We start from the raw sequence: 20,318 nt of genomic DNA on the forward strand, positions 1-20,318 counted from the left end.
TTTATACAGAATACTAATATTGAGATAAATTATGTGATAAATGTACTTGGGATGTATTTATCGTTGTGAATAAACTCTCAAGGCGACTAGGATAGCGTGAGCCTTCCACGGTCTGCCGGGTATTCTTCTCCTTCTAACTAGACAATATGACAAAAGAAATAAGCATAAAAGAGCATAACAAAGTAAAGGAAATTCGTGGCAAGACGTCGTTAGGTTATTCAAAAATCATAAGGTGCGGAAAGAGTACTGCTACTCTTGGTCATGCAACCACGGGTATCGCAAGAGTAAAGAGCAAAAAGGAAAAAGACAGAAGGAGAGGAAAAAGACAGAAGGAGTGAGAAAAAATCAGACTTGTCGTGGGGGACACCAACAGAGGTTTCATATCATATTGGCCCCATTGAAGGTGAGCTCGGCGCCACTGTCTCGACCACGCTTGAGAGCTTTGGCCAGCATAAGCTCTCGCATCCAGTCAATACGATCCTCGCGGGACTTGACAGCAAAGTGGTGCGACTTTCCACTATTCAAAAACATGGTCTTGCGGTCAACAAAGCCGCTCCCGTTGGGCGTGGGAATCAAGGAAAATGAAAAGGCCGACACATCCTGTGGGTTATCACTGCGTTTGAGGACAGTCTTCCTGAATGCCGCCGTCAGCTTGGACCTCGACGCAAACGAAGAGCAGGCTACTGCATAATCGTCGACATCGATATACTCCAGGGCTTTTGAGTTTCTATGGATAGACACATCATCATCATGCATTAAGAGCTGTGTGCCCTTCAGCGTAAAACGATGATCTTCCCAGTCATGGCACACCAATTTGGTGGTCTTCCGTTTCTTCATCCACCCACTGTGGGTTACATCGTCTTGGCCACGTCTATTGAAGGGGAACAAGGTATTTTTGCGCATTTGAGGTGCACGGGGTGTTCTTTGTAGGTCTTCTGGGGTTTCAATTGGACTCATGGCGCGGCCTTCTTGGAGAGGGTCCATTGTGGCAACGGTTTGAATGGAAGGACTTCGCCAATTAGTTTCTGGCTTGGTTGAGGATGGCCGGGTGATTGGCTCATCCGCCACGTATTTATTATTTCCAAAGCGCATATTTGGAGGCACTGACTGCGACTCCTCTCGTGCCACTGGCCCAATCTGAATTGCAGTTACTGGCACATCCACATCCACATCCGAAAATGGTGTTTCCGACCGATAGCAAGGGTCGACTCGGTAGTAGTCTGCCGGCGAGGCTGCCACATCACGGGAGATAAGCTCTTGTCCGCCAGGGACAGTGGAGCGATAAGGGAAATGGTTTCTTCGGGATAGGATAGAAGGGGTGATAGTGCGTAGAGCTGATATGTTTTCAGTAAAAACAGACCCGTCACTGGAGTCATGCATGCTCGGAATTCTAAGCTTGGGCAGGTGCCGAAGATGTTCAGCAAGTGTAGGTGTCACCTTCGCTGAATTGCAAGACTCTGATTCAGGTGACGAAAGAACTCCCCTCGAAGGGGTTGGAGATGGATTGACTGTCTGCAATCGGTCAAGACTCTGGAAGTTCAAGAAGTTTCGCACATTCTCTTGAGGATCCCTAGGTTTCACGTCTTTCAACTTTTCCTGGGAAAGTTGGTAGGCGGATGGTTTACCAGGTCCCATGATATCCGAGGACGCGATGGGCGAGGGAGTAACTGCGGACTTCGGGGACTTGAGCAGATTTGGGGCTGTCTTGGGGTTTCCGGGGTCTCCCGTAACAATACAGCGAGAGCCGAAATGCTCGAATGGCAAATCTTGAGCGAGACGAGCAAGCTTGTCTTGTTGCCTTTGCCACTTACCACATTCTTCACCCTTGGGGCACTGGTGCAATTTGGGTAAAAGCTGTTCGATGGCAACAATAGAGACGGAGTCACCAGGAACAAGATCAGTTCTCTTGCGGGCATTGCCATCCGAGTTTTGGCGGCGAGCCCGAGGCTTCGCATTGCTTGGTTTCTTATCGGCAGTGGAGCAGGACTTGCAGCTATTGTCTGAAATCACTGATGTTTTTCGAGTAGACGCCACATCACTAGAGACACTCGAGTTGCGTGAGCGCGAAGAAGAAGTATCCGTGCTAGTGAACACGCCGCTGTCTCTAAGCTGTTTGATAGAGCTCATAACTTTGTGCCGCTTGCCAAAAGACGCGATCTCAAGTTCCTTAAGGTCTTCAGATTGAAGCTCCAACAAAATAGAGCCGGAGATGTCATTGGCCAAGAATGTATCCACGATATCATTTTCGAGCCCAAGGCTTTGCATCCATACCACAACCTCTTCAGGCGTCCAGTCTTGGGGCTCAGTACGACCAAGTGACAGGGCCTGCTTAGCGATGGGTGTGCGCTGTTGGGGCTCAGGCGTCGGCCCTGTCGAGCGGTTTGGAACTGGTGTATCCCTTCGGAAAGGATCAAACTTTGAGGCTTTGTGATGATAAGGACCCGTAGTACTGATGGGTGTTTGCTGGAGCATTGGATGGATGTCTGTGGCTGATTGGAGGTCAGACCCAGTAAACGACCCAAATAAATGGGGACCGGTCGGGCCTTGAACATGGTTGTCATCGATATGGAAATGAAAAGCCGTCAGTCCAGTCGAGTTTGGGGTTGTGACATTGTCCGGGGTCGAGGCTGTGGATGTGCTGCCAGTCCCAAACTAAGGGAAGAAATGATTAGTAGTCATGTTTACAGCATAGTTCAAGGCTTGGACGAATGTCACTCACAGAAGCCACACTTCTCATAGGTGAGTTATCTGGGTAGCTGTGGTATTCATCTTCCTCGAAGATCTCCGTTGCCTCCGAAAATGGCCGATGAATTGCAGTCTTCGGAGGGAAGAGTGGCAGGGGTTCCTCTTTCTGGTTTACTAGAAAGTTCATGTGATATGCATATTGGGCGTCCTTTATTTCATGTTAGATATTTATGAAAATTCACATGAGATCCAACCAAAACGAACCATATTGTCACCGGGGGTCAGTCTAGTTGGAGTGCCAGCACTATACTTCAGACTGTTGGCAGTGAAATAACCAACAGTGGAATGACCAGCCCAAAGGTCTTGATAGGACTGTGCGGATTATGTTGGTGATTGCGGGGCCAAGTATTCAAGCACGCTAGAATAATATGATAATGGGGAACAAGGTCAGAAACGAGTAATTTGGGTGTTGGATGAGTTTATGTACCAAGTTATTATCTGGGAATTGTTACCTGTTCATTTGTGGAGCCAGTAAAATCGCTCGGTACTAAGGGTTTCGGACGATTTCACAAATTCAACGAATTACACTTGCAGCTCAGACAACAACTGGGGGCATGGCTCAGCGGTAAGCACCGCGAGGCGCCCATGATGATGCATCTAGGTGGCCGACAAGCTAACTTGGAACACTAGCTTGGAAGGCTGGTGGTCAAAGACCCATATTTTCATCTAGTAGGACTGGGTGCTTCTCATGCTCGTTGGGCGAGATGCAACTCAGTTCACATCGAACCTGCATGAGGGGTTGAGTAAAGCGGGTGATGGCGGTCTGTGAGAGGCTACTCATCACGGCGCTACTGCTGTGACGATAATCTTGGCAACAATTCTACGGGCTGGGGAGACGTCTACAATAATTCCCGGCGCGTAGAGGGGTTTCGTATTCAGTTCTATAAATTGATGGTATTTCCTCGACGATTCAGGGGGATTGGGGCCAAAATAAGGTCCATCGAAACAGGGGTGTTGGCATGCCCGTTTTCTTCGAGTTGGAACACCCACCTCAATTCGATAAGGTGGAATGATCTGAAGCTTACCCATAAATAGTACTGGGGATTTTAGTGTATGTTCCCAAATTAGCCCCTTTGAGAATAATTAACCAGGATTTCTGACCAGTCAAGGATTTGGCTCGAGAAGGATTTAAGTGGTTAACAGTCACACAATCACCCGTACCCATCCGCTCATCACACTGCAGATCATTCTTTCTTCAGACTGTCTTCCCGAAGCGATTATTAGGTCTCTATCCTGTATGCTGTACGGGAATATCTAATTCTGTGCAATACGTAGAAAGGAGTAGCTTTCTTGGTTTTCAATCAAATGGTTTTTTGATGGAGCAAAGTCGGCTTATATTATGGAGTATTAGTCGCTCACAAACCCTCCCTAGGTGGTAAGCAATATTATATTTGCGCGCCTCGAGAACCACATCGTAACCGAAACTATTTGGGTATAGCGTATTGTGATCCATACAATTTGCTCAAGGGATCCGCCTCGTGCGGTCGCTACCCGTGTTAATATTGTTGATCTCCCAAACTCGGGATCGGTCATTGCCACAATCAACCTCCGTACTCCCTGACCTCGGTTGAAATTAGATTCTCATGTCAATTCCTCTACAACATAAATGAGAATTTCTCTACTTCTCTCTCTGCCTAGTTCATCAATGACTTACTTGTGTGACAGTTCCACTTGAAGCCAGCATGAATCACATCGCATGCTCATGCACACCAGGCATTTGGCATACCGGACCAAATAATTACTTACTCCCCACCATAACGTACTTTTGTCCCAATCCTGTAACTCCCAAGCATGTTTTACCCTTGTGAAGCCATGGCATAGAGTAATACGATATGATGTTTATTTGATCCAATGTCAAATGAAGGCCGAACAAAGTAATACTTTCTCTATCTGATATATGACTGTAGAATGCACTTTACGTCAGTTATGTTTTGAAATATTCCTACTCCTCACTTAGCGTAAGTAACTTGGTGGCGTTGGGGAGAAATGCACTCGATCAATCTAAAATATCTGTTGTTTATAGCCCTGACCGCACTTTGATGTTCTTTTTGAATGAGCCAGTCTTCCGCGGGACAATGTGGTTCGGATGTAAATCTACATATTCAGGTACGTACTAGAATCTCAATCACGTATTCTGGAGTAGTGGTGCGCAATACTTACAAGTAAGTATGCACTTCAGCTCCAGCCAGCTCTTTATGTACCTTATTGCTTGTCTTAGATCATATATAAAACTATTATTTGCCAGGTGGAAACATTGTATTTTGTTCCTTTGAGGGTGAGTCTTCCAGCCTTGCATGGTTTTATTATTCCATGTGTATCATGCAGAGCGGGTGTTTCCTCATCAACACCTAGGGTTCATATGTATTGTCTATTTTATCACTTTCAAGCAGAACTCTAACCTTTTATCGGTGTTTTCGGATGGACACATGGGAAAGAAAACTCTTCGATGAATATACAACATCATTGTGCCCCAAGGTGCACGTGCCCGTAGCACAGGTCATTTTGGGGCCATGTGACAACTTCTAGTCTGCGTCCACTCATATCGACGAATATGTTTGATTGGTCCGTACCTTATGCAGGTAGCCTCGAAATTTATCTTGGCAACGGTCTTTATGTTGTACTCGGGGTACAATCGAAAATACTTTGTCTTATTGTTTCTCACTTTGGCAACGCCTAATGCTCCAATCCTAGGGAAAGTAAAATGATGTTTTTGGTTCTACTCTACACCTGGTTCTGGGCTACCTGTGTGTGTGAAGTATACATAACTATTACAATAATCCCTATAACTATCTCTTTTCTTTAAAGATTCCCCCTGTCATTGTATAACCTATGTAGCTGCCCTGTACTTACATATATGGTAATTCCGATAATAGTTCAACCCCCGGTGGGTATAAAGTGCTACCTGGCCTCAATCAAAATGCAATTCAATATCGGCCGTGGTCACATCATGCTAGCCTCAACCCGAGAGAATTGATCGACCGAATGGTCTCATAAGAAAGGCGTTATGCATTATCCGGAATTCAATCAATTATCGCGGTAGTTGCGACTCGTCTTTTCTCTATTACTACTATATGTGTCTAAATTAAGCACATAAACAATCATGGCTAATCCATTTCATTCCAAATTTAGAAGAGCAAATTTGGTCGGAACCCAATTATGGAGCAGATCTTTTTTAATCCGGAAATCACATACATACATCGTAGTGCTCCTGGGGTAGTATCCGGATCAATGAGGCATTTGGAGGATGCGGACTCGGCATATTGCCCTGATTACCCCGCTCAAATTGATGCTAATTATGTCCACGGGTCTTTTTCGTTGGTTGTTTGGTTGCTAATTATGGGACAAATAGTCTATAGTTCCCCCTAATAATGCCTCATCTAATTATTAATAGAACTTTGGAAGGATTTTGGTCATTCGGTCTATCAGAAATAGGAAATCATATGCTGCTTCATTTTCAAGAACAGTATAATTAACTTTAATTAAGGCGCTTAAGTGTTGCTAATTAAGGAGTCTTTGCCAGATGTACCCTTATCACAGTCCGAGCGTCAACATTGGCGCATTAGCGTTCCCCAGTCTGCCCGGGCCGGGCCCACGGTTGGCTATGAGTCCACCGTTCTGCACGACACCGATGACACTAAAATTTAGTCCACCTTAGGGCTTATGGTCAATCAGCGAATCAGAATTCAAAGAGGGAAGCTTGGCATGCAAGACCTGCTTCTTCATCACAGTCTAAATCTGCATGGTCTTCACCAACCATTTACTTTTCGGCCAATACCATCCAGTCCTGTCCGAATATTCCTACTAGTTCGGGTTTAGTGTGAAAATGAAAATTGCCTGACTCGCAAAGATGGGCTGGTCACCTATCATTCTAGCGGTATCAATTTTTCCAACTCCAACGAACCAACAACCCCGCTTTCTTACAGTAAACGTAGGAATAATCCAACACGAGGTATTTTCAGATATTGTTGGTTGGTTGGGACATGTGAGAAAATGTTTGTAGATTGTATCATTGGGAGAATTGGAATCATCTTCTGGTTTTTTTATTAGCCAAATATAGAAGTTTGACTGGCTGAAAGCCCCTACGTCAAAAAAGCAAAAGCAAAAAAAGAGAGGTAAGTTCTCGATGGAGAGCCTATCAGCGTCAGGATACGCCGTGTCCAGAGTTGCACTAAGTGGTAACTGAGGTACTTGAGACTTGGTGATTACCCCCAAATAGTTGGGCACTAGCAGGGATAACTCGCAGGTCCGCTGTAACTCTCGTGCATCATGGGGGCCCCAGTCGTCCTACCAGAGATCATTATCTGTTAGCTGCAGACGCCACTTTAGGGGATCGGCCTTGGATACCTGTCGTCCGTCACTCTTCGTGCTTGCACCCCTGTCGCGTCCCAAATTTAGTTTGAGGACCCGGCCAACAACCTGTGCCTCGAAGTTGATTTGCCGCTGTGGTTGGATTCCCCACCTGATGTTCGCATATTCTTCCGACTCGAACTAGGCTCCTCTACCGCTTCCAACAAAATTAGAAGCATGCATGCGAGGGCCGCTGATCGTAGCTCAGACTTATAACTCGCCGCATCCGAGATCTTAAGATAAAAGATATCCTTTGAAATCGTCTCGAAGCAATTTGTTTTCCATCCTTCGTTTCCATCTTCCTTTATATTATACCCTTAATAGAGTGTATAAGCTGCCGGTTCAGCTTTGCCATTGCGCCTTGTGTTTAGTTGCGAATAAGGTGGCTGGTCCTCCTCATCAACTATATTATTCTTTCGCCGGCCGTGCCGCCCCCGCCTCCAAATATTTCGATTGCTTTGGTCATTGATTGACCTTTTCTTGTTGTCAATACTGGATATTGAGGATTGTATTGCGAAAATGCCAGCTTCAACCGCTTCCAGCGTCGCTTCGACAAACAACGTGAATTCTCCTGCTGCGGAGACGTCTTTCAATGGGCAACGAGACAAGTCTGGACGGTTGCACAAAAGATCTCGCTCCGGTATGAACATTTACACTTGGTCGACTATATTGTTTGGGTTATTAACATCGATAATTTACATAGGTTGCTTCACGTGTCGCCTACGAAGAAAAAAGTGTGACGAAGGTCATCCCTCTTGCAAAGCCTGTGCAAACCTCTGCATCAAGTGCGAATATAAACGGCCCATATGGTGGAGCAATGCAGAGCAAAGAAGGCAACAAAAGGAACGGATCAAAATCAAAATAAAGCAGACCAAGTCATTGGAACGAAGTGGCTCTCTTCAAGGTGCGTCAACTCAACTATTGAATGGTTTCAGTATTCATCGATCAAGTTCTAATACCTTCCTCAGAGCATATGAACCGTGCCCTCTCGTCGTCGAGTTCTGCAGGACACGACCTCGGCCGCCCTATTTATACTGATCCCAATCTCGCAGCACACTTTTCGACTCCTGGATTCGTGCCGATATCTTATTCTCAGAATTATCCTTACGAAGTTGATGTCAAAACCGAACGCCAAACATTTGTGAACAATGTACCTCTGCGACATGACTCTTCGGTCTCAACCTTCAATGCGATGGGCCCGCCACAACTTCACGCCACACTTCCCACTTTCCCATCAGATGAATGGCTTCAAGAAGAATATTCTGAATCTTCGCGTCAATTCTCCCAGACAAATACGTTGATGGGTGATCAACGTGTCGGGCAATCTCATGCCTCTCTACAAGCCAATATTCCTGTCGATGACTATGACCGGCCTCTTCTGGATCATTTCGTGGACAATGTTTTGCGTATGATTTTCCCAATCCTGGAGGTTCACCAGCGTGGTTCTGCACGGGCTCGGTCTGTTCTTCAGTCTCTAGAGACAAACAAGTCATACTTCCATTGCTGTCTCAGTGTCGCCGCAATTCACCTCAAAACAACAAGTGGACTACATGGTGAACAAATCGACCATGATATTATGCGTCATCGCTATGAAGCCATTTCTGAGTTGTGTAAAGCACTGAATAAGGATGCTGACCATGACCATATTCTGGATGCGACGCTTGCAATGATCTTCTTTCATTGCTCGGTTGGTGCGCCCGATGATTATCTCCCCGATATCCCCTGGAATGACCATTTCCAAGCTGCATCAAACCTGGTCACCAAACTGGATTTAACCAACCAATTAATTCCATGCGGTCCGATGCACACAGTGCCTCCCTTTAGCATGTCGTTAACCACTTGGATTGACATCCTGGGTGCGACAATGCTTGGGAAAACACCCCAGTTTGCTCACTCCTATCGCGCAAAGCACCTAAGTGGAACTTCCTCTGGACTCCGAGAACTCATGGGATGCGATGACCGCATTATGTACCTCATCTCCGAAGTTGCCTGTCTAGAATCACTCAAATTGGAGGGCCGTGTTGACTCCGGCGCTGTTTCCACACATGTCACCGCTTTGGGCGAACAGTTGGAATACACCCAAGATGCCGACTCAACGCTAATGAGCCCGTACTCAGCGGAAACTGGGGCAATTCGTCCTGATGCGTTGACAAAAACCATGACTGCCATCTTCCGTATTGCCGCCTGCATTTATCTCTGCAGCCTCGTTCCTGGGGGCGATCGCGACCAGACCAGAACCATCAATCTTGTTAATGCATTGACAGACGCCATGACCTACATTCCAGCAGGACCTTTTGGCTTCGACCGCTCTCTTGTGTGGCCACTTCTTATCGCGGGTTCTTTCTCTACTCCCTCCAGCCCATTCCGTCAAGTCTTACACAATCGAGTGATTGCCTTAGGAGACCTTGCCGAATTAGGAAGTATTGGTCGCATGTACCAGTTGTTGAATGATTACTGGCGGCTATCCGATGATCCTGTCGGCCCGTCCTTCCCTTCGGGGGCGAACGAGCCCGAGCTAGGATATCAATCTGCGGAGATGAGACAGGATGCTATCCCTTCTGTTCCTCTCTTGTCTCCTGGCATGCGAGAAATCAAGAGGCAGCAGGTTCACTGGCGAGATGTCATGAACCGAAACGGCTGGCGCCATCTTCTGATTTGAATATGTCGTAAGAGAAAGTTGCAACCTCCATGGTTAACCTCATATGCGAGTCAAAGCGTTAGATCATTCAGTGGTATCTCCCGGGCTCTCCCGCGGTCTTGTTTGTTGAATAAATACTCGGGTTTTCATATATCCTACATAGTTGAGCAAAGAGCTGGTGTTTTCGTTATTGTTTTCGGGCGTTTGGGCTTCGCGTTGGATTATATCCCCTGACTCTCGTTTTTGTGCTTTTGTGACTTTTACAAGTGTTGCCTAGCTTAGGTTAAATCAAATTTGCCTTCGGTATGAACTCTGGTTCTCGGTGGGTTGTTCATATGCGTTTCCTGGCTGCCAACGATCTCTCCTTAAATTCGCTACTCCTTGACGTGGCTTGAAACAAGACGAATTCCTCCCATTAAAGTTGTGCCTCTTCTCAGGGAGTCTCCATTTTGTATAGACACATGCATTTTCTTGTTATGCAGCGATAGCTCTCACTTTGTTGGTGGTAGATAGGATTATTATAGGAAGAATATGTCTCTGTACTCCATTCACTCTGCTGGCCTAGAGATTAAATAATAAATGCCCTCTTCTACTGCCTCATATCAATACCAAAATAAACATTCTCTTCAAGGACAAGCGCCCGACCCTCAGACAACACGACACTAGGTCAATCCCACAACTCCCGCATTGCTAGTATGGCGCTGTTTCATAAGATGAGAGGCGCCCTTTGATGGTTTTGTCCTCAACTAGGGTAACACCATGGCAATTAAGTGAATGGGCGGTAAATAGACAAAAATAGCTCCCTATCGTTGAATTACGGCCATACAAATTTCGAAAACGACGCTCATCTGGCACTTGCAATACTATCAGGGCAGAGTTTGCGTGATGAAACAAGGGACATGTCCTGCAGCGATCCATTGTGGAGTTGAAGCATGTTGGATAATGTACGATAGTTCTTCAAAGGGTAGCATCAAGGGGCTGGTGTAAACAAGGTCCTGCAGAACTGGTGTCTGCAGGCTAACCGCTGGTTCAGAGAGGGTATGATTGGACAATAACTGAAGCCAGTGGCCTCAGCGATTGATGAAACAATTGCTATGTTTACCCTGCCGTTTGTTCCACTGGAGCCCTGGTTGACTTGAGAATCCCACAACTAGTGGCACGTCAAACTTCCGGTCTGCTGTACAATGTCGAGCCGCTAATGTCATGAATGCCGCGCGCTCTGATGGTAGCGAACCAGGAGGGGCGATGTGCCGCAAGTGCACGGTTGCTGAAGAAACCAAGCCGCCGGTCGACGCCGTCGCGTGGAGGATACGTATTTTGGGAGTAGAGAAAGGCTGATGCTCCTGATCCAGGAGGCGCGCGATAATGCGACCGTTGTTTTATCTCAAGCCTTTTTTATTATTGAAGCGGTTATTTGTCTGTCTAGGTGGGGTTGCTGGTCTATATAATAAGACTTGAGTTTTCCTCCTAATTGATTTGTACATAGTTATCAATCCTCTTTTTTTCTTTGACTTCTTTTATCATCCGGTATCTTTCACCTTGCTGGTGTTCATTCATTCATTTTATTAACCAAGTGCTGGTCGCTTGTGTACGTTTCTCATCCCAACCGGACAATCGTTGAGGCTTGCAATTTAATTGGGGGCGAATCCTCTCATTTTGCTCAGCCCCCTTAGTTTGTTTAGTCCGGACAGCAGGACTGGTGAGTCCATTCGGGGCCAAATATGCGATTGACTACGCTAACTCGTTTTGGCTTAGTCGATCAACGACGTATTGACTGATACCGTCCAGTACGGTATAGTTTTTACGGTTTTGTACAATACCGTCCAGCTTTCGTGTCCTACTCTCCATATAGAAAAAGATCTCCTCGGCCCTCCCTGAGACTTTGCTTCTTGGTAAGACCTACTTATTTCCCTCTTCAACTCTGTCTTCTCGATCATTATCCTGACCTTCGTCTCCATCTATACTCAGACGTCTTGTCGTCTTTCTTTGATCAAGACGCGAGCGACCCGCTCTCGCCGACCCGCGCCCTGTGCTTGTGTCACTAGTACTTCCCTCCAAAGCAGCCTACCTCGACCTTTCTGCGCTTTTTTCTTCCGACTTGCAAATTACCCATTGAGCAAGATGCCGGTCCGAAAGCCTGATTTGCATCCTCTAAAGACGCCGAAGACCTTCATCTTCCCTTCAGAGATACACAAGGAGTCCAAGACCCTCACCGTCGATGACATCAAGCGCGAAGATGGAAACGCAACGCCTATCACACCCCCACTGGCATATACCGATTTCCTCAACGCATTAACACCCGTCTTCACAAGTCCTGTCAGCGCTGGAGGCTTCCCAAAATTTTCAATCGAAAAAAGTGACCCGTCGCCAATCTCACAACCATCTACTGCGACAAGTCCCGCGCTGTCCCCCGGGGTTTCTGTCAAGTCCCCTGCCACGCCAGCCGTCTCTCTCCCACCACCCTCCCCTTGCACTGTGAAGTCGGCCAAGGCCCCACCTGCGCTACGACGACTACGCATTCCTCAGTCACTTAAATCATTTTCTTCAAAAGACTCGCCGCGAACTGCCACCCCGTGTAGTGCAACCCCGTACAGCGCGGGTCCATATAGTGCGACCCAATGGAGCGCACTTCCTCGCAGTGCGACTAGTCTTCGATCGCCATATTCCCCATCAGATTGGAAGCTCCGATATCTTGATGCACCGAGAAGTGCAACTACAAAGGCAGTCAGTGTCCGACAAGTTGTGACCCGCACGATTACATACAAGCGTACCCCGCTTGATCCCCCGCCAAAGGGAAAAAGACGCAAGACTCAAGAATGTCGAGATGTTTGAGCTGGTATCTTTCTCTCCATTCATAATATGCGGCGTTTTATCTTGAATTTGATTATACGTGTAATCTGCGTTTCGGCTTTGGGGCAAAGCGGTTCTTCAAATTTCCTTTGGGCTCTGAAAACCATGCCAGATACTATTGCCTAATGTTGAAATTTACGAGTTTACCCTTGATAGTTCAGCTTTGGCATTTCCATTCCTACGTTCTATTGTGAAAGTGGGTTCCTTACAAGCGCCAGGGACAAGGAGCAATCGGGGATGCGGAGTTGATTGGGTTTGAATTTACAATCATGGCGTTGTTTTTGTGGGCGATATGACAAAACTTAACCCGGGAAACAAACTTGTGTCCTGTACTGTACTGTCTGTCATCGGACGGCTTCGTTGGCAGCTTGGGGGAACATGGTTCGGGCTCTGCTTTTGTCTTGGCTCTTCTATATTAGGCGTCAACATTGGTCCAATGACCAATCTGGTAGCATTTACGGCGAATATATTTTGGTGCATTTATGTCTTACTGCTTATATTTCGCATATTTTTGGCAAATTTCACTACATACCTTTTGTAATTATTGACATACGATGAACAAAAATACATCGCCTTATGATCTATAATAGTACGCCTCCAAAGCCTCATCTTCGGATATGGTACTTTTGTATGCTATGGAGGTCCGGTCAATGAAGCTTAGTGTGAGAGCCTCATCTATCTGTGGATTTGTCTTAGGCCGAGGCCTTGGGGCCATCCGTCAGGCGGAGAATTCTTGCTCGAGTCTATCCTATCATGAGCTGATGTATCACTGACAACTTAACAGGGCTAATGTCCAGCCATATCCACGTGTCGGATGCATTTAACGGTAACTAATTATGAAGCGGCAAAATCCAACAAAACATCCAACATCCGCGGGGGACAGGGGACATGCCTACTAGCGCTATGCATTCTGACCTAGACAAGGGGCCTCTAGCGTGTTTACTGGGCCTCGGATGTTTTATTATGATTGATCAAATACAAATGTTCCGACATATACCTATCTATCTACCTAGATGATCAAGATATTGAAGCTGTTTTCTGGAAGCAATCCCGCTGGCCCCTACTTCTCACGAATGTAGAAGTTCGAATGATAAGCTATAATCTGGTAAATTAGATACGCCTATAGAGATCTTACTCTGGTTGTATGGCTTTACAAGACTCGTATAGGTCCTTGCTTGTTAATCCGCCCCCAGATCCTGGCGCCACGAAAGACATTTCAGGTATGCCTAAAGGAGCATTGAGCGGCTCGATAAGGTCCCATAGTACGGCTCTAACAGCTATAAGCATTTTTAATGGTCTATATGGTCTATATTAGCAGCTTCCTTTGTTGAGGCTGAGAGCCTCAAGCGGTTAGTTTCCTCCTCCCAAATCAGCCCTCGACCGCCACTGTCTGCCTTGCACCACACAACATACAATCCAAACTTGCTAATGGACCAAGTATCAAACCCTGACTCGCAGGATTGTAGCTGCAGTGAGGCTCAGCGCACAGTCATCGGTTTTCGACGCCTAGTTTACACTAGTATTTCAATACTACATCTAGGTCATGGCTATTTAGGCAGATGTATTATGGTAAACTATGTAAGCTCAGTATTACCTACATACATCGTTGTATGTATTAGACTCAAACACTCGAACCCCAGATACAAAGACTGTTTGCTGTGTATTATGGTATCAGATGGCAATTATTTTGCTGGAACTAACTCTAGATGAGACGGGTCGATCGTTGTTTCATAACATTATGTTGCGCTATCAGAGTATTTTGACAGTCCCCCGCTTTGTGGCCAAGTTTATTGCCCCTCCGTTAGTATACAATTAATGCTCCGTATCCGGGAGGTTCAAAAATACCGAAGTATACACCAATGTATGAAATCACATTATTACTACAATTTTGATTTCATACATTCACTCTAAGCCAATTGAGTAAGTCTGATATATATAAAAATAATGAAGCTAATTCTGAATCAATTTACGACCAGCAAATAATCAGTTTTTGGATATGGCCTGCTCGGTTCAAATATGTTGCTCAATACATACTGTTACTGGATGTATTGATACATACATGCTCTTACGCAAATGTGCCGTGATGGATCAGAGTCAATCAGCACTCTTAGAAGCTTCCCCCTTTTCACATCAACTTAAATCAAGTGATGCGTCCAGCTATGACTGACCATTGAGGATGCATAGGAGAACATCTGAATCATTTGACTCAAAGATACTTGCACGCTGTTCCACATATGGCTTTGTGCCCGGTGATATCCCTGCAACCTTTAAGCGCCTACGCTATTCCATATTTGTACTAGCCGCTCATATTTACGGGCTCGGAGCCCGTCGAGCCCCGCTATTAACCATGGTTGGCTCCACGAAGCCCCTTCCAAGGTTCCAAGGTTTGGACCCACTGTGGTGTGTTTAGGTATGCACTCCAGCGTCGACTACCCGGGTGCTTTGTCTGGTGTAACGTGGCAACCTTGATATCTTGCTCCATACTGTCAAAGACTGGCTCATTTTAACTTCACGTAGACTAGTGTCGAATAAGGACAAGTAATTCCCCAACTAGACTTCCATGGCTTGATAATTTCAAGTACTAGCTGTATTAGTGGGCTTTTTTACAATGTCATCATTATGTAGGCCTCACTTCATATCCCCACCTAAATATGTGACTTACTCTATAGCAACGGTGAGGTTGATTATGATGATCTCGGGGCAAAGGCCGGTGTGCCACCATGCAGTACCCTTGTAAGTACATACTGACCGCACTGTAGGTAGCGTGAAGACTCTTTTATTAGATATCCATCCCAGGCTGCATGTTGAGGAAAGGGGGATATCCTAACCAACGATGGCAGAGAAATAGGCGCTGTGACTATATGTGCATAAATTGACTAGCTTCCTTGGGAGGAGGCCAAATCCCAGGCCCGTGATCAGATATTTTACCTTTGCCAAGTGAATGTTCTAATTTTACCCCACAAGTGAGGTTTAGCTTAATTCTGTAATTTTATTTTTGGAACTCGTCAGGACGTCAACTTCACATCACCCATAGTATATCCAACTATGTATAACATCTCTAGGGCAGGCTGAATAGCAAAGAAATGCCTGTCAATTTGACTCGACCCAAACCTTTCTTTCTTTTCCGGTTGCTATACCAATATCAATATTATATTGCACACCACCCTAGGAATCTGTGATAGCGGCAAAAGCTGATCAACCTTTTGACTTTTCGTAGCTTTTTATGTTCTTTTTTTGGTATCTTGTCCTGCCTTGTGCGCCAATCATTTTGAATATTCTGGGATCAGCTCGAACTTATACCAGACAAGAGCACCATGCCCTTGCGTGCGGAGTACCTCAGCTATCCTTGAAAGACTATTCATAGGTGAGCCCCGTTCTTCGCCATGGGTGATCAGGATGAGTGTCCACCGTTCCAAGAATAGAACCCATCAAGTTATTATGCTTATTTTCTTCCAGGTGGAGATATACTTTGCGCTCATCGGCTGTTGGAGCCCTGTCAAATGATTCAATAGGCTTAACAGCGATGCCGCGGAACATCCGAAGTGCACGCTATCTGCACTTCTGGTCAATCAATGTTTCTATATCATTGGTCTAGGAAGACTCGTCACGTTTGATACTTTTCATCTCCGCTTCAGGGGAGTTGAAATTGCTAAACTTAGCAATGAGGGGTTTCTAATTGCACATCTTCTGCCCTATATCGCAGTTCCTGCATCTTCGGCGACGATCGATGCTACCGTTCTTATTGAACCGACCAATTAGGGCGTTGAGCTATGAATAGGTTGCATGTTCTCTTTCACTAGTGCCTTATCCCCTCAACTAACAGGTTACGCTGCCGCCGATTCCATCGTCTGTGAAACCGAATGATCAATCTACAGGTGTCAGATATGCAAACTACGTGAGAGAGCTGCAATGTCGGATGCATCCTTTCCAAAAATATCTACTTTTTGATGGTTCTCCGCTTCTAATACACTCTTGGTGCGTATTTCTCCCGGTTGAAAGCCGTTCTCCATCTTTCAGTATCATACAGTATGATACACACGCCTTTGTTGACTCGGATGATATCCTGATATGGAATAGAGAATCTAAATTAAGAGTACCATCGGCGAGATCATGCATGCTCGTCTACCTTCGAATTAGGACATGTTGCAATGGGGTGGCACTAGTGACCTGGAGAGACAGGTATCTGGCAGTCTTTGATCTATTCGCCGTTCACTCCAATCACACTAACCGTCTTCAATCCTTTTTTATTCTAAAGTTGTTTCATTGCTGGCTTACGACAGGTACACGACAGGTACAAGCTACGAACCATTCCTCTCTTTGTGTTTCATATTCTACAGCAGATTGTACAGCTTGCTGCTGAATGAACTCACACTTTTGCGGTCAAAGATGCAAATATGATCCTATCGAAGGCGATACAGGGATGCACTTGAATCAAAGCCTTGGATTGGTGGTGGATATAAATAGAATGCATTTTCTATGCATGAATGCGGGGCCTATCACACTTGCCTCGACCATGTGTCCTTACATGGGCCTCGAAAACATGATCTATTTTTGCGGTTATCATGGTCCATTGAGGGATTTTCTTCCCAGATATTTTATTTTCTGGACATAAAAGGCCGGTGCCCCCGATTGATGATGATTCTAAAAGGAGTCGGTTGTTATTGACTTTTGAATCGGTGCAGCCGCTTTGGTTCTATATTTAGAGGCGGGGGAAACAAAGCCTGGGATGCGATGTGATGCGATTGATGGCTGTGACATGCCCCTGTACTCTGTGGCAAGTAGCGAATGATAACAAACCAAAACCAACCCCTGTTTAGATTGGTTAGGTATTCCACTCAAAGTGGGAAAAGGAAAATGGAGGGCACATAGAGGGATTCCCAAAATCCCGTGATCGACCCGCCCAAAGTCCTTCGTCCCTCTTTCAGGTGCAGCTTCACTCCTTTCCCACTTAAACAGTTATTGCATCTCTTGTAATCCTTCTTCCTTGAGCCGTGCGTCACCCCGAGCACCACCCGAGTCAACCGATTCCACATTCTGTACACCCCCACGCCTAGAAAGTACGGTGTTTCTCTCCGATCTCATCCACAGCCATGGCTCAAGCGCCCCCCACTTTCACACCGGACACCGAGTTTACTGAGCTCCAAACCCCTCGTGGCCCCAAGAGCGGAAGTCTGTCAATAAACTCGTTGGCCCGGTTCGAATTCGAGGCCGGTAAGGGAAACGATGGCACTAAAATCCTGATGATTGAGTGGGAGGACGACGATCTCACTCGATCCTCGACTGATGGATCGTGGAATGTCTCTTGGGCTGGAAAGACTTCCATTCTGCCTGCCGATGAACGGCCTAGTGATAGCTTACGTCGCTTCTACTTCTTGCTTCCGCCCAATACCACCATCCCGCCTGTTGTTACGATTTGTTATGAACCGCGGTCCACCCCGTCAAATACGACTGATTCCGCGACCCCTCCACCTCCGAGGCCACAGGACTCTATCCGCCTCAATCCCCTACCCGCTATATTCCCCGTTGAATTGGGTGCGACGGGACGTACATCGGGCAAGAAGGGCGTGTTGCATACAATCTGGGCAAAGAAACGGCTTCGGGTTCTCGAGGCGGAGATTGCCGCCGAAACTCGCAACAACATTGAAGGCATTGCTCTGCACATGGCCATTCAAGAAAAGGAGTGGATTGAGGAAAACTTTGGAGTCGGGTCGCGCGATGTCGATTTAATTTCCAATGGCCATGACTCCTCAAATTCATCCTCCATTTACCCAGCCACGCCGGTGTCGCCTATCAGCGGCAATAAGTTGAGCGACAAGCTTAAGGGACTAAAGCTGCAGACAAGTGAGAAGGATCTAGCTGTGAATAATGGTATGCATCCTTGGTCCCAATTGCTACTGTTTATATCCCTGAGACTAACCAAACCCAGGTTCAGCTTCCAATGCCGCCCATCTTCTTTCGCCTCAATCTCCTGATGTTGCCGTCCCTTCGTTCAGCTCCTTCCGCAACGTTGCGCATCAGCACATCCACTCCATGCCGACACCAGACACCAATCCCACCCCAACTCCAAACTCTCACACCAACCCCTCCGAGCCGGAACCACTCAAGCCGGTTGCCGTCTTCCCACCCTCAGCTCTGCAGGAAGCCCAGAATAACACCGACTCGAACGGATTCGCAGCCATGGGCACAATCTCGCGTACCCCGAGTAATGATTCCGGCGAGGAATTGTTCGCCAAGGCGCTCAGCCCACGCTCACCGGATCTCCCTCGGAGCCCATTCTCATTCCGTTGAACTTGAATTTCTCATGCATGATATGATACCACACCATCTTTTACGACTTGCGCAATGATTCCCCTTCTGCATCGCCATACCATATGTCCACATTACATGCATCTATGATCGTTTGTCTTTCTTTTCTGCTCTGTCCATACCATACATTTCGGACACATATCATGCCGTAATCCTGCTTTTTCATCTGCTATCTTGTTTTTTTCGTATGGACATGCCATACCATATCTATGACCACCATATGTACATAGACGAATATCGGGTTCCATGCCCTCATTGACAATTAAGAAAAAAAAAGGCGTCTCCAATGATTTTCTTTGCGACAGCAAATCCCCGTCTGCGTAGGCTACTAAAAAAGAAAATTATAATAGCTACCAAGCAAAACAAGTAATCAGACGCACCATCCCACACCGAGTATTCATCCCTAAGACAAACACGAATCAAAAGCAAGAGAAACAATCAACAACTAGAATCAATTGCTCTTCTTACGCTGACTTCCCTGCCGACCCGACTTCCCCGCAGTCGCAGTCGACGAACCAGAAGCAGTAGCAGTAGCATCACCAGACTCCTTCTCACTCTTCTTGCTAGTCGCAAACGACTCATCCTCTTGCGCATCCTTGCGCTCGGCATACCACTGACCAGCCTGCAGAACCAAGATACCGACAAGGACAAGGGCGAGAATAGTATTACTAGCAGAAAGTACCTTGAGCGAGTCCTCGCGACCGAGGATCTGCTCATTCTCGTCGGCGGAGGCAGCGAGCTGGGAGCCGTATTGCCCGGCCGAGGCGAGACGCAGACCCTTGACGATATTGGCGATGTAGACTGTCACGCCGCACATGTAGAGGACCAGCGAGGCGCCGTCGAAGAGCATGTTTGATTCGGAGGGCTTGTAGAGCTTTGTGAGGAGGCCGGCGAGACCGAGGAAGATTACGATGTGCAGGATGCGTGGGATGAGCGGGGGTGAGGCGTGCAGGAAGCGCAGATGCGCTTCGAGATAGTCATAGTGCGCGGCGGGGGTTGTCACTGTCGACCACAGGATCGGGTAGTCGTAAGGGAAGAGGGAGAAGATAATGCCCAGGAAGAAACAGGTTGCTGGTTGGGTGAGATTGGGTTAGTTTTATTACAGTCTCGTGGCCTCTTTGCCGTTGGGATCCGGGGAAATTGGTGATGCGATGGGACTTACGGCAGACAATGAGGAATGTCGCGAACGACCCGCTTTTGAAGGCCATTGTGAGATTTGAGAAAAGCAGACGAGATTATTTTGAAGGGAAAAGAAGATGACCAGGGGCAAGGCTGATGTCCTCTAGGTATCGCTAAGCGGGTGCCAAGCCCGGGGCCGAGAGATAAGGATGTTTTTACAAATTGAAGTCCGAGCATTTGATGAGATTGGAAATTGGATCATTTAATCATTTAATCATTTGATGTTTGATATGAGACTTGAGACTTGATTTTG

General features: G+C 46.6%; 5 protein-coding genes across 5 annotated transcripts; 3 read left to right on the forward strand and 2 right to left on the reverse strand.

Annotated features, from left to right (window-relative positions):
• Positions 1 to 378: 378 nt before the first annotated feature.
• On the reverse strand, positions 379 to 2,952 carry N7455_002585 (SAM and PH domain-containing protein; the record flags this gene model as incomplete). The annotated part of the gene is made up of 3 exons (XM_065604311.1): positions 379 to 2,652; positions 2,720 to 2,893; positions 2,950 to 2,952. The coding sequence occupies 3 exons, from the start codon at positions 2,950 to 2,952 to the stop codon at positions 379 to 381; spliced, it is 2,451 nt and encodes an 816-aa protein (XP_065462802.1).
• Positions 2,953 to 7,611: 4,659 nt separating this feature from the next.
• Positions 7,612 to 9,751, forward strand: N7455_002586 (Zn(II)2Cys6 transcription factor; the record flags this gene model as incomplete). The annotated part of the gene is made up of 3 exons (XM_065604312.1): positions 7,612 to 7,732; positions 7,796 to 7,996; positions 8,061 to 9,751. The coding sequence occupies 3 exons, from the start codon at positions 7,612 to 7,614 to the stop codon at positions 9,749 to 9,751; spliced, it is 2,013 nt and encodes a 670-aa protein (XP_065462803.1).
• A 2,100-nt stretch (positions 9,752 to 11,851) lies between these two features.
• N7455_002587 (uncharacterized protein) lies at positions 11,852 to 12,562 on the forward strand (the record flags this gene model as incomplete). The annotated part of the gene is made up of 1 exon (XM_040953288.2): positions 11,852 to 12,562. The coding sequence occupies one exon, from the start codon at positions 11,852 to 11,854 to the stop codon at positions 12,560 to 12,562; it is 711 nt and encodes a 236-aa protein (XP_040816279.2).
• A 5,108-nt stretch (positions 12,563 to 17,670) lies between these two features.
• On the forward strand, positions 17,671 to 18,868 carry N7455_002588 (uncharacterized protein; the record flags this gene model as incomplete). The annotated part of the gene is made up of 2 exons (XM_040953344.2): positions 17,671 to 18,448; positions 18,507 to 18,868. 2 exons carry the CDS (start codon positions 17,671 to 17,673, stop codon positions 18,866 to 18,868), a joined length of 1,140 nt encoding a protein of 379 aa, XP_040816273.1.
• A 469-nt stretch (positions 18,869 to 19,337) lies between these two features.
• Positions 19,338 to 20,094, reverse strand: N7455_002589 (putative secretory component protein shr3; the record flags this gene model as incomplete). Its single annotated transcript, XM_040953265.2, has 2 exons — positions 19,338 to 19,957; positions 20,049 to 20,094. The coding sequence occupies 2 exons, from the start codon at positions 20,092 to 20,094 to the stop codon at positions 19,338 to 19,340; spliced, it is 666 nt and encodes a 221-aa protein (XP_040816153.1).
• Positions 20,095 to 20,318: the final 224 nt, after the last annotated feature.

This window comes from Penicillium solitum, assembly GCF_028829755.1.
Source record: "Penicillium solitum strain IBT 25940 chromosome Unknown utg000001l_segment0_segment0, whole genome shotgun sequence".
Classification (NCBI taxonomy): Eukaryota; Fungi; Ascomycota; class Eurotiomycetes; order Eurotiales; family Aspergillaceae; genus Penicillium; species Penicillium solitum.